Here is a 16,270-nt window from a genome sequence, read left to right as displayed (position 1 = left end):
AAGAGAAGGGGCGTGAGCGAGACATATTCCACAACCCATTCCCACACCGACATGTCTGTCCGTGGCCTCAGGCACTGCCAAACTGAGACCACCCGCAAATTAGAGGAACGCCTTGTAATCCATCTGGGCACTCTCCAATCAGACGGCATTAATGTCGATGTCTCCAATTTCCCTTAACTCCCCTGGTCTCTCTCCTTCCCTGTCCCTCTGTCTCCTTTCCTCCAGGTTCCCTCCCCCTTTCTCTTCCCTCTCCTGTCAGAGAACTTCCCTCTCCCCCTATCACTTCTCAGCTTCTTTCTTTTCCACCTTCTCAACCTCAGCGTCTGGAGACTTTCCTGTCTAACAGCAGACATATTGTCAGGAAGAACAAATTTCATCCTCACTGCACAAGGCTTGGTTTAAGACTGCCTGTGTATCTTGTGCATGTGGGCAGAAATAGATAAGATAGAGGCAAGGAGCTTGTTTCCACATGGGTGAGACTAGAACTTGGGGGGGTGGTGGTGGGGGTAGCCTCACTATCTAGGGGAGTAGCTTTCAAACAGATAAGGAATTGCTTCTTCCAGAGAGTAGTAGGAATTTTGTTTGGAGTTCACTGCTCTGGTTGATTCTGAAAACTGGACTATTATAAGTCATTAAAAAGGAGCTGGATGTGTTTGAAAGATTGAGGAATGGAGGAGTGTGGGGAAAGGGCACAGGAGAGCAGGCCGGATTGATCAAACTGAATGGGGGGAGGGGCAGGTTTGAAGAGCTTTTGTTCTTATGAGTGATTTTAAGCAGGTAGTTTACCTGAAACTATTCTCTCCAATCTGCATTTTTCTGGAGGTTCTGTCCCCATATTCATTGGGAGAAGTTGCCATAGGGTTGTACCATGGCTGTTTATGCAGACCCTGTATGTACTCGTGTCATTGTCGATCCCCACCTTTTTGGTCCGAAAAATCACATATTTTCCCTATATTGCATGTAAAAGTCAGGGACCCCCCTCGCCCTTTATTTTTGGCCATGAAGGCCTGCCCATCCAAGCTCCTGACGCTCTGACTGTGGATCCCTGCCCTCGCCGCCTGCCCATCCAAGCTCCCGACTGCAAACCCTCGTCCCAGCCGCCAATCCAACCTCTCAATGCCCTGAACACGGTCTTACCACCTGGTCCCACCCATCCGAACTTCCATGCCTTGAGCAATAATAGTATCCATGTAAATGTCGACCTCCCCACCCACCCAAATTTGACCCAAAATATTGGTCCCCAAAACTCGACTGTCACCCGAGTATATACAACATTTGTCTGTGTAAATTGACATTGTCTGGCAGGTTTATCGATGTGAATCGTACACCCCATCTAATCTCCAAGTCTGCCTGGAGCAAGGTCATCAATAAATACCCTGCACCTGCTAACTATCCGGTGTGTTTGTTTCTCAGAGAACAGTCAGGCTGTGTGAGCAGCTGTCAAAGGTGATGCCAAATTCGCACGTCTACTACCGGAGAGGACTGGCTCTGAAAAAGGTCATACCGCAGTGCATCGCCAGAGGTTTTACTGACTTGCTCGTCATCAATGAAGATCGGAAAATTCCAAGTATCCTCCACTGCCGAGTTGGTTGGAAGTTTCATTTGGTCTCCTCTAGGCTGTCAGTATTTCCATTTAAATTTGGACTCATTGTGTTATTCCAGGTCCCTTTATTGTCCCATTGACAAGGAATTTGTTTTCCTTTATAAAGAAGAGTCACTGGTTCAGTACCTCTAGCATGACAAGTAAGAGTAGCCTCCTCAGGGGTCCATGTATTTTGCTACCTCTGAATCCTCTACCTCCTGTCGGTCCAGCAGTGAACTCTAGTTCCAGGCGTTTGACTCTCCCTCCTTGGCCCCAGCTTCCTGACCCCCCCCCCAATATGATCAGGAGCCCCGAGTTCCTTTCGGGAGACCTGCTTGCCATCAGCTCCCTCACAAATCCCGGCCTCCAGCAACCCACAGTCTGGTGTGAGTCCTTTGACCTCTGTGTCCCTGATTGTTGTCCCCTCTCCTGTGGGGTTCTCCCCTCGGCCTCAGCAGGGGTGGTGGTGGGGGGGGGGGGGTTCTCTTACTCTGGTGCCCTTCGCTGTTCTGCTGTTCCCTGGAGCAGATCACTAGGTCTGGGCTGCCAATCGTGTGCGCTGCCATCTTGGGCACACAATGCACTTGAATTCTTTACATATTTTAGGTGGAGGGTGGTAGCAGGCGGAGTGTATTCTGTCTGGAGGTTGGTGACTCGTGATGTTCTGCAGGGATCTGTTCTGGAAGTCCTGCTCTTTGTAATTTTTATAAATGATAGACAAAGAAGTGGAGGGGTGGGTCAGTAAGTTTACAGATGGTACAAAAGTTGGAGGTGTTGTGGATCGTGTAGAAGGTTGTCGTTAAGTTACAAAAAGGTAGAGACGGAGTTGGGCAGAAAAGTGGCAGATGGAGTTCAGTCTGGATAAGTGTGAAGTGATCTATTTTGCAAGGTCAGACTTGAAAGTGGAATATGTCGTCAATGGCAGGATTCTTAACAGAGTGGGATCTTGGGATCCAAATCTAGATCTCGAGGTTGTCACGCAGGTTGATAGGGCATGGTGTACTGTCCTTCATTCGTCAGGGGATTACGTTCAAGAGCCTTGAGGTAATGTTGCAGCTCTATAAAACTCTGGTTAGACGACCCTTGGAATATTGTGTTCAGTTCATTACAGGAAGGATGTAGAAGAGAAGGGTGCAGAGGAGATTTACCAGGATGCTGCCTGGAATTGAGGTGTCTAATGACGATAGGTTGAGTGAGGTAGGGCTTTTCTTTTTGGAGCAAAGGAGGATGAGAGGAAAATAACAGATGTACGATTATGAGAGGAATAGATAGGGTGCTGTTGAAGACCCAACTGCGCTGGGTGGGTCACGTCTCCAGAATGGAGGACCATCACCTTCCCAAGATCGTGTTATATGGCGAGCTCTCCACTGGCCACCGAGACCATAAATCTTCGTCCGCGAAGCCAAGCCAAAGAAGAAAAAAAGATAGGAGGCAATGGCCAATACGAGAGGAAAGCTTAGGGAAAAGGTCGGAGGTGGTTCTTTTTACACAGAGTGTCCTGGGTGCCTGGAATGCATTGCCGGGGGTGGTGGTGGAAGAGGATGGACATTTTTTAAATGGCTTGGGTACACGGATATAAGAAAACTAGAGGGTTTTGGGAATGAGGTAGAAGGATTTGATTGTGGAGTAGCTCTGTACAGGTCTTTGAAATGTCCCTGTTGTACGAGCCCCCACCATCACCTCCAGCAACATTCCAAGCACCCATCTACCCCTGACATCTCCACTAAACTTTCCTCCACTCACCTCTGGTATTTGCTACTGCTGCCCAGGGGAAAAGGTGCTCATTGTCTGCTCTGTCTCTGCCCCTCATAATCTTGTGCACCTCTACAAGCCCCAATACAGGTGACAGCTTAGCTTGTCCTGATCCTGCTGGTAAAACATAACAATGTCAGCATGACATTGTGGGCTGAAGGGCCTGTACTGTGCTCTAACGTTTGAGAATATCACCAGTGGCGTTTCTTCTCTGAACATTATTTTTTGCAGCAGACTTGATTTGAGGCAACCACAGGTTCCGAGACCAAGGCATTTTACTTTCTTGTACATTCATCACTGTGGTTTTATTGACCAGCAGAATGGGATGTTTAATGAACTTCCATGTGCTGGGATGTGAGGTCATGACCAGGGAAAGCTACTGCCTTCAGCTCTGGGGGAAAAAAAGGGATGCAAATAAGCAGAGTGCTTGCAGAGAGAGATTTGCAGGACTAATCTGTGTGGAAGTGACAAGGCCACTGTACTGCTTGCGTTGAAGAATGCAGTATCTTGGCAAAGCACGAGATGTTGCCTGGAATTAATGTTGGGCCTGCCATCGGAAGAGTGACCACGATATCAGCCCCCTGGGGAATTCCTGCTCTCCCAGTGAGCCCACAATTCTCCAATCGCCCCACTGAATGGTGCCTGGGTTGAGTTCGGTGATGAGGGTTGTTATGTTTTGCCAGCGGGATCAGGACAAGATAAGCTGTCACCTGTATTGGGGCTTGTAGAGGTGCACAAGGTTATGAGGGGCAGAGACAGAGCAGACAGTGAGCACCTTTTCCCCTGGGCAGCAGTAGCAAATACCAGAGGTAAGTGGAGGAAAATTTAGTGGAGATGTCAGGGGTAGATGGGTGCTTGGAATGTTACTGGAGGTGATGGTGGGGGCTCGTACAACGGGGACATTTCAAAGACTCTTAGATACAAGGAAAATAGAGGGTTTGAGACATTAGACATGCAGCATGGTAATTGGCCCTTCTGGCCTACGAGCCCGTGCCACCCAATTAATGTACAAACAACCCATGAACGTTTTTGAAGGCTGAGAGGACACTGACACAGGGTGAACGTACAAACTCCTTACAGACAGCGCCGGATTCGAACCGCTGCACTAACCGTGTTACGGGTGTGAGGTAGGGAAGGATTAGATTGTTGAGGAGTAGGTTTCCATAGGTCAGCACAACATCGTGGTCTGAAGGGCCTGCACTGTGCTGTTATGTTCTATTATGGGTGCGCGTTGCTCATTACTGAGGAGGTTGTGCTCTGCTCCTATATCTATAAGACGGTATAGTATTCACCACCTTCAGGTACAGATGCATCTACCCACATGGATCTGGCAGTCTTCGAAACTGGGCGGAAGTTTCTGATTGCTGTGTACTGTGGGTACTTCAGAAGCAATAAGATGGACAGCTCAATAGGAGGCACGAGAGACTTAGGTATGATCATACAGAGCGGAAACAGGCCCTTGGACGCCACACCAAACTAAATGCCCCACCCACACTCGTCCAGCCTGCTTGTGTTTGGCCTATATCCCTTTAAACATAGCCATGTATCCATCCAAATGGGTCTTCAACATAATTTTAAATTTTATTCACAGCCGATTCCAGCCATTTAAACTCCTGCCACCCAATTAACCTACAACCCCTGTATGTTTTGGATGGTGGGTGGAAATCAGAGCACTTGGAAGAAACTCGTAAACAAGGGGAGAGCATACAAATCCTTACAGCGCTGGATTTGAGCCAGAGTCGTGGCGCTGTAATAGTGTGCCACTCAATGTGTCACCCAACTGCCTCAACCACCTCCTCTGGCAGCCCATTCCGTGCACCCGCCACTCTCAGTGCTTTAAAAAAAGTTAAAAGTTACCCCTCAGGTTCCTGTTAAATCTCTCTCCCTCCCTCGCCTAAACTGCTGTTTGCTGATTTCCCCTACTCTGGGCAAAAGGAACAAAGCTATAATCTGCTTCCACTTTCCCTGTAGCTCAGGCCCCTGAATCCTGGCAACATCTGGAGTCCATACAGAATACAGACTACTGGAGGATCTGAGCGAGTCAGGCCGCATTAGTGGGGGTGAGGGTATTCTTGAGTCGACATGCGGGTTACGAGTTAGTTAGGGTAAAAGTGCATTGATGTGGTCCCAGGTAGAAAATTACGCCTGGTAGCAGGGCTGTTGAATCTTTGGAGCTTGTTTGCATTGCTTCTGTAGCATTGCCTGGTCCTGAATATAAGTTAGAACTTTACTGCTAGCCAACATTTATGCTTGTTATTTCTAAAACCTTGGATCCTGATCAACTTCTTGTTTGACATTTACCCATAAACATTTATTCTGTAAATCTTGGGAGTAGTTCAGTGCCGGGTGGTGAAACACAGAAACAGCAGATGCCGTAATATTGAGCCAGCAGTGAGCTCCTGGAGTTACTCAGCGGGTCAGTCAGCGCCCGTGGGTGGAAATAGTTGGGAGCCTTCGTCGACTCAAAAGTAAGAAGGTCAAAAGTCGACTCAATAGCAAGAGAGAAGAAAAAAGAATGGGGAGGGGCTGGAGTATTGGTCAGAAGGTTCAAGATACTTTTTATTGTCAGGTGATAAGACGAAAAGTGCAATATTACATGAAATCTCCTTTAGTCTGTCGCGCTCACATACTTACGTGGGCCGGGAGGAGAGCCAGTCACTGCTGTTGAGGCATGTGACAGAGGCAGTGCGCATGCGTGGGCTGGAACAGGGAGTGTGAACAGCGTGGTGAACCACACGTATGCACAGGGTCGCAGAAGGAGCATAATAGGAGCATCGCAGTCAATGACGTGGCGGAGAGCCAAAGATATAGGGCAGGGGGCTTTGGCGAGAGTTGTTTTCTGGGAAGACTAGAGGTCGATGCCATTTTTTTATGCTGAAGGTAGAGTGAGTGTGTTCTTTTAATCATGTGCATAGCATTTAACTTACAGCCAATACAAGTCAACCATAAGGCAGGCAAAGATTCACCATCAGATGAATCTAGAAGAGGATTGTTTTGATCCATCGACCTCTGGGTTATGGACCCCAGCACACTTCTGGTGTGTGCAGAGGGAGAGACCACTGGGGTTATTAGAACCATGGATCACTACTGCATGGAAAACAGGCCATTTGACCCTTCTAGTCTGTGCCAAAACATCATTCTGCTAGTCGCACTGACCTACACCCATTCCGTAATCCTCCAGACCATTCCCATCCATGTATCTATCCAATTTATTTTTAAAACTTAAAAGTGAGCTCACATTTACCATGTCAGATAGCAGTTCGTGTCCACCACTCTCTGAGCAAAGAAGTTCCCCCTAATGTTTCCCCCAAACCTTTCCCCTTTCACTCAAAAGCAATGTCCTCTAAAGAGGCGATGGATGAAGGTGAGAGAGAAAAATAAGAATGGGAGTAGGTAAATGAACTGGAAACAGTGGAATCAGATGGGGCAGGGGTTAAAATTGGGGGGGGGGGGGGGGAATCAGTGTTAGGTTTAAGGTGTCCAAGAGGAACATGATGTGTTGTTTTTCAGGATGTATGGTTGACCTCACAACGAGTAAAATTCTTCCCTTGACAGTGAAGTCTCAACCCCGCGTCATCATCCTGCCGGCTCCGACGCAAAGTCTCAGCACTCCACCGCAGGGTCCATCCGCCCAATCCAACTGCTGTTGGTTCTATACTGGCTTTAAATGGCCTGTCACAGGAGCCAATAATAGTTTATTTTAAAATATCCAAATAAAATTTAAACCTTTAAATGATCATTTGTTGTTAAAATATTGTTATTAGCTTTTAACACAATCCGTTGGTCAGCAGTAAGTGCCAGATTTTTTTTTGGGGTGGGGGGAAACGGGTGTTTTATATGGGTATTGCTCAAAACTGGCATTTTAGATGGAAATTCTGGAATCGTCCTATACAACGACGTATATGGTATTTACAGGACATATTCTTGCCAACTAAAGAGGTTTCATGTCAACAGACTATTTTTTCTTAACCAAATATCATCAGATGGATTAATTATTAGTCACCTTCCCAATGGACCAACAGTACATTTCAAGATGTCCAATGCCCGGCTGTCCAAAGAACTTAAGGTGAGAGATTGAATGCAGTGTGTACTGGAAGGCAGCAGTGGGGGTATTCATAGAACACTACTGCATGGAAAACAGGCCATTTGACCCTTCTAGTCTGTGCCAAAACATCATTCTGCTAGTCCCACTGACCTACACCCATTCCGTAACCCTCCAGACCATTCCCATCCATGTATCTATCCAATTTATTTTTAAAACTTAAAAGTGAGCTCACATTTACCATGTCAGATAGCAGTTCGTGTCACACTCCCACCACTCTCTGAGCGAAGAAGTTCCCCCTAATGTTTCCCCCAAACCTTTCCCCTTTCACTCAAAAGCAATGTCCTCTTGTATTTATCCCTCCTAATCTAAGTGGAAAGAGCTTTTTGCATTTAGTCTGTCTTTAACCCTCATAATTTTGTAAGCCTCAATCAAATCTCCCCACATTCTTCTTCGCTCCAAGGAATAAAGTCCTAACCTGTTTAATCTTTTCCTATAGCTCAATTCCTTAAGACCCGGCAACATTCTCATAAATCTCTGCACTCTTTCGATCTTACTGGTATCCTTCCTGTAGTTTGGTGGCTAGACAATGCTTCAAATTTGACCTCACCATGTCTTCTACAACTTTATCATAACATCCCAACTCCTATACTCAATACGGGGGGTGTACTTTAATTTATGATGCCAAAAGCTTTCTTCACAACCCTAACTACCTGTGGCGCCACTTTCAGGGAAATAAGTATCTGTATTCCCAAATCCCTCTGTTCCTTCACACTCCTCAGTGTCCTACCATTTACTGTGTATGTCCTACCTTGGTTTGTCCTCTAAAAATGCAACATCTCAAACTTTTCTACATTAAATTCTATCGGCCATTTTCTGGCCCATTTTTCAAGCTGGTCCAGATCCCTCTGCAAGTTTTGAAAACCTGCTTCACTGTTCACGATGCCTCCAATCTTGGTGTCATCTGCAAACTTGCTGATCCAATTTACCACATTATTTTTCTTTTTTCAATCTTTTTATTAACATTTCATAATATGCACAGCATAAGGAGAATAGAAATAACACAATTAAAATGGTCTGTCCAAGCCTACATAAGTATAAGATATAAATTCCAAAGAGTGAAAATGTGACATACTAGAAATAATTCTCCTAACAAAGAAGACAGAGATAAATAAATAATTATATTTTTAAAAAACCCAAATAATCTACTAAATAAAAAACCAATGAGCAGCCTACCCTGAGGATCTTTTGAATAGTTTAAAACATCGCTCTGGTCCACACCTACAGATAACAAAAATGGCAAGAATTATATTATGTCTGAAAAGGAAGAGTTAATTCAGAGAATAACGCCAGTTATATCCCAGTCATCAATAAATAGTTTCCATGTTTCTTCAAATGTAGTCGTTGTGTCTAAGTACAAATTTGTAGATTTAAGAAAGGCACAATATGAGACAGCCATTGAAATAATGTAGGAGAATCAGAGTCTTTCCATGAAAGTAAAATGGTTCTTCTTGCTCATCGTGTAGAAAAAACTATGACTCGATTTGCAGAAGAAGGTAAACAACCTACATCTATAATTCCAAAAACAGCAGTTAAGGGGTTAATTGAATAACAATTATCATTCATAGAGTTTTTAAAGTATTTTTCCAAAATTTTTCTAACATGGGACATGACCAAAACATGAGTCAATGAAGCCACCTCAGTATTGCATCTATCACAAGTAGAGCTGGTATTAGGAAAGATGCAAGCTAGTTTATCTTTAGACATATAAGGTCTTTGAACTATTTTAAACTCTATTAAAGAATGACGTGCACAGAGTGAAGAAGTATGAACTAGTCTAGCAATTCTTCCCAGTGTTTCAGGAGATAATGTTTGGTTGAAGTTTCGATTCCCAGGTTAGTCAAATCTTATCCATGGGGACTGATCTCACATTTAATATAAGAGTTATAAATCGTACCAATTAAATCCTTCTGAAAGGGGTTTCATCAGAACAAAGTGTGAAGTAAATCTGGTTCTTGGAAGGTTAATTAATTAGACATTGCTGTAAGCAGGAAATTTCTTATCTGTAGATATCTTAAAAAAAGTGCGTGTATGGTAAACTATATTTGGTAGAAAGTTGTTCAAAAGACATCAAACCATCAGCGAATAAATCTACAAAAGAGATAATTCCTTTAATCTTCCAAATAAGGAAGGTTCATTCAAGAGTAGACGGTGTAAAAAAATAATTAAAGTGTATCATATTAGTCAAGGAAAAATTTTTTAGTCTAAAAAACCTTTGAAATTGAAACCAAATACATAATGAATAATAATTGGATTGGAAATATACTTACTGATCTTGGATCGTCTAAAAGGTAATGCTGGTCCTTGAAAAAGAAGCTAAGGAATAATTTTGGACAGATTTCAATTATTACCACATTATCATCCAGATCATTGCCACTCTCTGGCTTCTCCCATTCAGCCAATTTCAAATCGATTTTACAGCCTCTCCTAGTGTCTGAACCTTTTGAACTAGCCTCCCGTGTGGGACTTTATCAAAGGCCTTACTAAAGTCCATGTAAACAACATGCACAGCCTTTCCTTCTTGGTAACTTCCTCGAAAAACAGTAAGATTATTTAAACACAACCTACCACACACAAATCCATGCTGGCTGTCCAAATACTTGTATATCCAATCTCTCAGAACACCCTCCAATAATTTACCTACCACTGACAACAGACTCACTGGCCTGGTTTACCTTTGGAGGCTTTTTTAAACAATGGAACATCATCATCCACCTCCCCCGTGGATAAGGATGTTTTAAATACTTCTGCCAGGGCCGCTGCAATTTCTACACTCATCTCCCTCAAGGTCAGGCCTGGGGGATTTTTATCTACCTTTATTTGCTATAAGGCAACAAGCACCTCTTCCTCTTTAATCTCTACATGTTCCATGACACCACTGCTTGTTTCCCCTTCCTTCCTTATACCCCATGCCTGTTTCCTGATGCAGAAAAACATTTTAAGATCTCCCCCATCTCGTGAGGCTCCACAAATAGACAACCACACTGAGGTTAGAAATTATGTCATGTTTTCATGTTTAATTTATTTCTACATGCCATTTCCTCAATCAATCTTCACAAATTGGCCATGGAGTTTGGCACAGACGTTGTCGGCCCAAGTTCAGATTTACTGGCATCATGTACAATCCTGAGGGCCAGGCAGAATTTCGGTAACTTTCCTGCTTCCTGCTGTGCTGTTCTACGTAAGCACGCGAGGCCTGTGGATCTTGCCATGGAGCCTGTTGATGCAGAGACCACGTTCCACGAAGCCATTGACAATGTTGGGGCTTTTGAATTGCCTTTGTTGTTAGGGGTTCGAAGGTTTGAATTCTGGAAGAGATAATCGGTGACAGGGGATGGACTGTGTTTTGCTGGAGTGTTTTTTTTCATTAGTGAGGGATTGTGGTTAAATGATATTTAATATTTAGCAGTAGATGTTTAAATTTTAAATTTTTATATGTTTAAATATATTATAAATATTTAAATATGTTATAAATAATATATTTTATAAATTTTTTAAATGTATTATAAATTTTATAATTTTAAAAATAAATTTAGACATACAGCACTTCAGCCTGCGAGCTTGTGCCACCCAATTACACCCAATTAATCTACAACTCCCATCACGTTTCAATAGTGAGAGGAAATGGGAAAACTCACGCAGACATGGGAAGAACATTCAAACTCCTTACAGACAGCGCAGGATTTGATCCCCGGTCCCAATCGCTGGTGCTGTAACAGCTTTGCACTAACCCCTATACTAACTGACACCTTATATATTTTAAAATAAAATTGAGACACGCGGCACGGTAACAGGCCCTTCCGGCCCATGAGCCTGTGACACTCAAATACCCAAATTAAACCCCTATACATTTTTGAATGGTGGGAAAAAGCCCAGAGGAAATCCCACACAGAAACGGGGAGAACGTACAAATTCCTTGTAGACAGTGCCAAATTCGAACCCAGGTCGCTGCCTTCTGTAATAGTGTTGTGCTAACCACTATGTTTATGCACAGAATTTAATAACTTCTCTGGTCTTTGTGGCAGAGGAGGGGAAAGGAGCCAACAGAACATGTGCCAGAGGTGATCCTAAACAATTTTTCAACCCGCCTGGGCCACACCATCGGGAGAATGTTCGCTTCTCTTTTCCCTCACGACCCACACTTCAGGGGCCGGCAGGTGGTTACCTTTCACAACCAGCGGGACTACATCTTCTTCAGGTTTCACAGGTACACCTTAAACACATCACAGCTTCTCGTTAGGGTGCGTGTGCTTTCACTCTCCGACTGAAACTCGGGCAGAAGTTCAAAGTTCAGATTCTTTGTCAAGAGTACATGCATGACATCACGTGCAACCCTGGGATCTTTTTTCCTGCAGACCGGCAGAACTTCTACTTATCGGTGGTGCAAAAAAAAACTATACTCAGAAAAGATGCATGCAGTAGAAGTTCTAAAATCCGGACTGCTGGGGGATGGGGTTGGTCTGGGTTTTGCTGATTCTCGGGCAGTACTTTTAAAATTCAAATTTAAGGAGGAATAAAGAAGAGATGAACAGGAAAACGTTGATAGTTTATTAACACATTTTTATTCATAGAAAATAAAAAGTCCAACAAAAATTAAATATTTATTCATTCATTTCCTTATCTGTGACACTTGCGCATGCACGCACACAAAAGCCTGCTAAATTTAAAAAGTTTTAGTTTCTGAAAAGTCCAGGTTCCCAGGTGAACCAGATTTCTGGCATCAGGATTTAGGATATTTACTGTATACAAAATAGAGACGTGTAAACAATAAATGTAAACTGTAAACAAACAGACTGTGCAATAGAGAGAAAAATATTCAGTAATAATGTGCAAAGTACAAGTCCTTAAATGAGTCCCTGATTGAGGGGTCTGACGGTGGAGGGGGAGCAGCTGTTCCTGAACCTGCTGGTGCGAGTCTTGTGGCACCGACACCTCTTTCCTGATGGCAGGAGCGAGAACAGAGCGTGTGCTGGGTGGTGGGGGTCTTTGATGATCGCTGGGAGCTCTCCATAGATGTTCTTGATAATGAGCATTGAACTCAGCAGGCAGCATACATGCAAAGCAACAAACAATCAATGTTTCAGGCTGAAACCCTTCATCGGGATGGGAAGAAGGCAGGGGCCTGAATAAAAGGCTCAGGGGAGAGCAGGCAGGTGGTTCACAAGGATGATTCGGGGAATGAAAGGTTTTTCACATGGGGAGCGTTTGACTGCTCTTGGCCTGTACTCATTGGAATGTAGGAGAATGAGGGGGAATCTCATTGAAATATTTTGAATGTTGAAAGACATGGACAGGGTAGATGTGGAAATTTTGTTTCCCGTGGTGGGAGAGTCTAGGACAAGAGGGTACAACTTCAGGATTGAATGGTAGAAGACTGAGAGGGGATCTCATAGAGACATATAAAATTCTGGCAGGACTGGACAGAATGGATGCAGATGGGATGTTTCCAATGAAGGGAAAATCCAGAACCCGGGGCCATGGTTTGAGGATAATAGGCAAACCATTTAGGACCGAGATGAGGAGGAATTTCTTGACCCAGAGGGTGGTGAATCTGTGGAATTCATTGCCACAGAGGGCAGTAGAGGCAGGTTCATTAAATCTATTTAAGAGGGAATTAGATCTATTTCTTCAGTATAAGGGTATTAAAGGTTACGGAGAGAAGGCGGGGACGGGGTACTGAACTTCAAGATCAGCCATGATCTCGTTGAATGGCGGAGCAGGCTCGAAGGGTCGAATGACCTACTCCTGCTCCTATCTTCTATGTTTCTATGTATCCACTTAGAACAGAGATTAATCTGTGTTGTCTAAAATCCCCAATTAAGCCCCCCCCCCCCCCACCCCGTACGCTTTTGGAGGGGAAATGGAGCACCCAGAGAAAACCCACGCAGACATAGGGAGAACGTACAAACTCCTTACAGACAGCGCAGGATTGGAACCATAACAGGCGTTTCGGGTTTGAGCCCTTCATCGAGGTATGGAAAAATGTCGGCAGGTGTCCAAACAACGAGGTAAGGGGGAGGGGTGGGGGAGGAGCACAGTCCCAAAGGCAGGAGGTAATATAGGTGGGAAAGGGAGGGAGGGTACAGCAGCAAGCAGGGGGGAGAGGGATGGCTGTGTCAATAGCGAGGGAAGGGGATGGGAGAGCTTTCTGCCTTTGGGACCATGCTCCTCCCCCATCTCTCCCACCCTTTTTGGTCGGATGACTGGCGACATTTTACCAAACCTTGAAGGGCTCAAGCCCAAAACATTGGTTATGTTTCTTTGTCCAAAGTACTGTTTGATCTGCTGAGTTTCTTCAGCCTTGTGTTCTTACTTCGTTTAGTGAACAGTCCAGTTAGTCACCCCACACATAGTGAAACCCCAGCAGTTACAGAGAGATTCAGTGAGAACAGAGCTAAAGCAACACTATTCCCTCGAGTTCCCTTGTTCTTCCCACTCCCTCATCTGCCCCCAACTCCCCTCTGATCTCCCCTTTTTACCCAGCCCTCTGACCCCCCTCATCTGCCCCCCAACTCCCCTCTGATCTCCTCTTTCTTCCCCACCCCCAGCCCTCAGATACCTTCATCTCCCCCTAACTCCCCTCTGACTTCTCCATTTCTTCCCACCCTCTTAGCCCTAAGACCCCATCCCTCAACTCCCCTCTGACTCCTCCACCTCCCCCCACTATCCTCCCCTACCTGCCAACTCCATCTGCTGACCTCCCCAACCCTCCACCTTCCCCGATCCCCCCTTCCCTCTCCATTCAGAGCTACTCTCTCCACTTAGCATGTCAGCTTTTTTCTCTTGTGCCCTACATCCTGCCTGTGGGCCTGTGCTCTGTCCTCTGCCCCTCCCCTCCCCCCCCAACATTTTGTTCAGGAGCCTGCCTTCAGGCTCAGGCCCGAATTGTTGTTTATGTAACTTTATCTTCGTGACATAAACAGCATGACATGATCTGCTAAGTTTCTCTGGGATTTTTGTGTAAACTGTTCCCTACAGCGTAGGAGACTGAGGGATGACCTTACAGAGGTTTATAAAATCAGTGATAATGTGAATGCTCAACCTTTTTCCCAAATGTAGGCAGATATGGAACTAATAGGCATAGGTTTAAAGTGAGAGAGGGGAGGTTTAGGAGGGAATATGGTTTTTCCACTCAGAGGGTGGTCCGTACCTGAAACGAGCTGCAAAAGGAACTTGTAAAAGGCAGACATTGATAGGTTTTTGATTAGCCAGGGGGAAGGCCGGGCAGTGGAGCTGAGTGGGAAAATGGATCAGCTCCTGATTGAATAGCAGGACAGGCTTGATAGGCTGAATGGCCTATTTCTGCTACTATGTCTTATGGACTGGTGAGAGGGGCAAGAAGGGGTGGTAGAGGAAACGGGACTAATATCAGGAACTGGGAGATGATTGGAGGATAGGAGAAGACAATCTATCATGGAATGAAACAAAAGAAGGAGGTAGGAAGCTAGGGGAAGTGTTGGGGAGGGAAGAGAGGAGGAAGAAAGTGCCCTGAGGAATGAGGAAATGGTGGGGGTGTGGGTGGGGGGGGGGGGGGGGAGGAAACAAAGGAGATTACTGGACATTGGAGGTTGATATTGAAATCCTGGTTGGAGAGACGGTCAAGATGGAAATCAAGCTGTTCCTTTGTGCATGGCCTCAACCTGTCAGTACCAGAGGCAACAGACAGATACGTCAGTGTGGCAATGGGAAGAGCAGTTAATGTGGTCACTGGGAGATGCTGGAGCAGGCAGAGTGAAGATGCTCAGTGTAGTGTAGTGATGTTCCCCAGTCTGCCGCCGGTCTCCCTGATGAAGCTGCACCCGGTGTAGTAAGAAACCCCTTTGCGTATGAATCTTTTAATTTAGATACAGCACGGTAACAGGCCCTTCTGGCCCATGAGCTCACGCCACACACTTACACCCATGTGACCAATTAAACTATTAGCTCTGTACATTTTTAGAGGGTCGGAGGAAACTGGAGCACCTGGAGGTAACCCAAACAGAAACATGGAGAATGTACAGATGGCACCGGATTCCAAACAGGATCACTGACACTGTTACATCATTGTGCTAAATGTTCTGCTCTTGGCAAACATCTGAATCCACCCATGTGTGCCTTTATATGGTCTGAAAGGCTTTTAAGTGCATAATCGATAGTTTAGTAATGAATATTTGATGAATAGAGTAACATATTGAGTTAATGAGGAGATTCTTATCTTTCATTTAAAGGTACATATTTCAGAACGAGAAAAGAGTTGGCCTTCAGGAACTTGGGCCCCGATTTACCCTGAAACTTAGATCTTTGCAGAAAGGGACATTTGATTCAAAGTATGGAGAATACGAATGGGTTCACAAGGTCAGTGATGCAAATATCTCTCTTCCCTTGGCCTGCCTTTAATGTGATCTCTATTTAAAAGGATTTAGTATAAGTTGTTTTACTTTCATCTATCCATTGGACCTTTCCAAAATTCTGATTTGTACCATCTCAATTTAAAATGATCAGTAAGATGATGTCAGAACGGTATTTAATGTCTTGAATGTTAAATGTCAATGTGGCAAAGTTGTCTCTCAAGGTAGGGGTGTCTTGGACAAGAGGGCACAACTTTAGCATTGAAGAGCGTCCAGTTAGAACAGAGATATGGAGGAGTAAGTGGGGGACCGCAGGGGTCGGTGCTGGCCCCGCAGCTGTTCACCATTTACTTTGAATATTAGGAAGGTCGTGTAGTCAAGTTTGCGGATTATACTAAATTGAGTGGAAAAGCAAATTGTACAGAGGATGTGAAGAGGCTGCAGAAAGATATAGTTGTTAGGTGAGTGGGCAAAGGTCTGGCAGATGGAGTCCAACGTTAGTAAATG

The 16,270-nt window shown here is 44.8% G+C and overlaps 1 protein-coding gene across 1 annotated transcript in view; it reads left to right on the top strand.

The window, feature by feature from the left end:
• Positions 1-16,270, top strand: part of rpf1 (ribosome production factor 1 homolog) — a 42,071-nt gene that overhangs the window by 21,478 nt on the left and 4,323 nt on the right. The window contains exons 5-8 of the mRNA XM_069939335.1: positions 1,414-1,567; positions 7,318-7,400; positions 11,462-11,643; positions 15,644-15,770. Coding sequence (XP_069795436.1) covers positions 1,414-1,567; positions 7,318-7,400; positions 11,462-11,643; positions 15,644-15,770 — 546 coding nt within the window. The remainder of the gene's footprint in view (positions 1-1,413; positions 1,568-7,317; positions 7,401-11,461; positions 11,644-15,643; positions 15,771-16,270) is intronic.

Source organism: Narcine bancroftii, chromosome 5 (genome assembly GCF_036971445.1).
Source record: "Narcine bancroftii isolate sNarBan1 chromosome 5, sNarBan1.hap1, whole genome shotgun sequence".
NCBI classification, from domain to species: Eukaryota; Metazoa; Chordata; class Chondrichthyes; order Torpediniformes; family Narcinidae; genus Narcine; species Narcine bancroftii.
The sequence above is the reverse complement of the archived record's forward strand: the minus strand, read 5'-3'. Positions and strand labels throughout refer to the sequence as shown.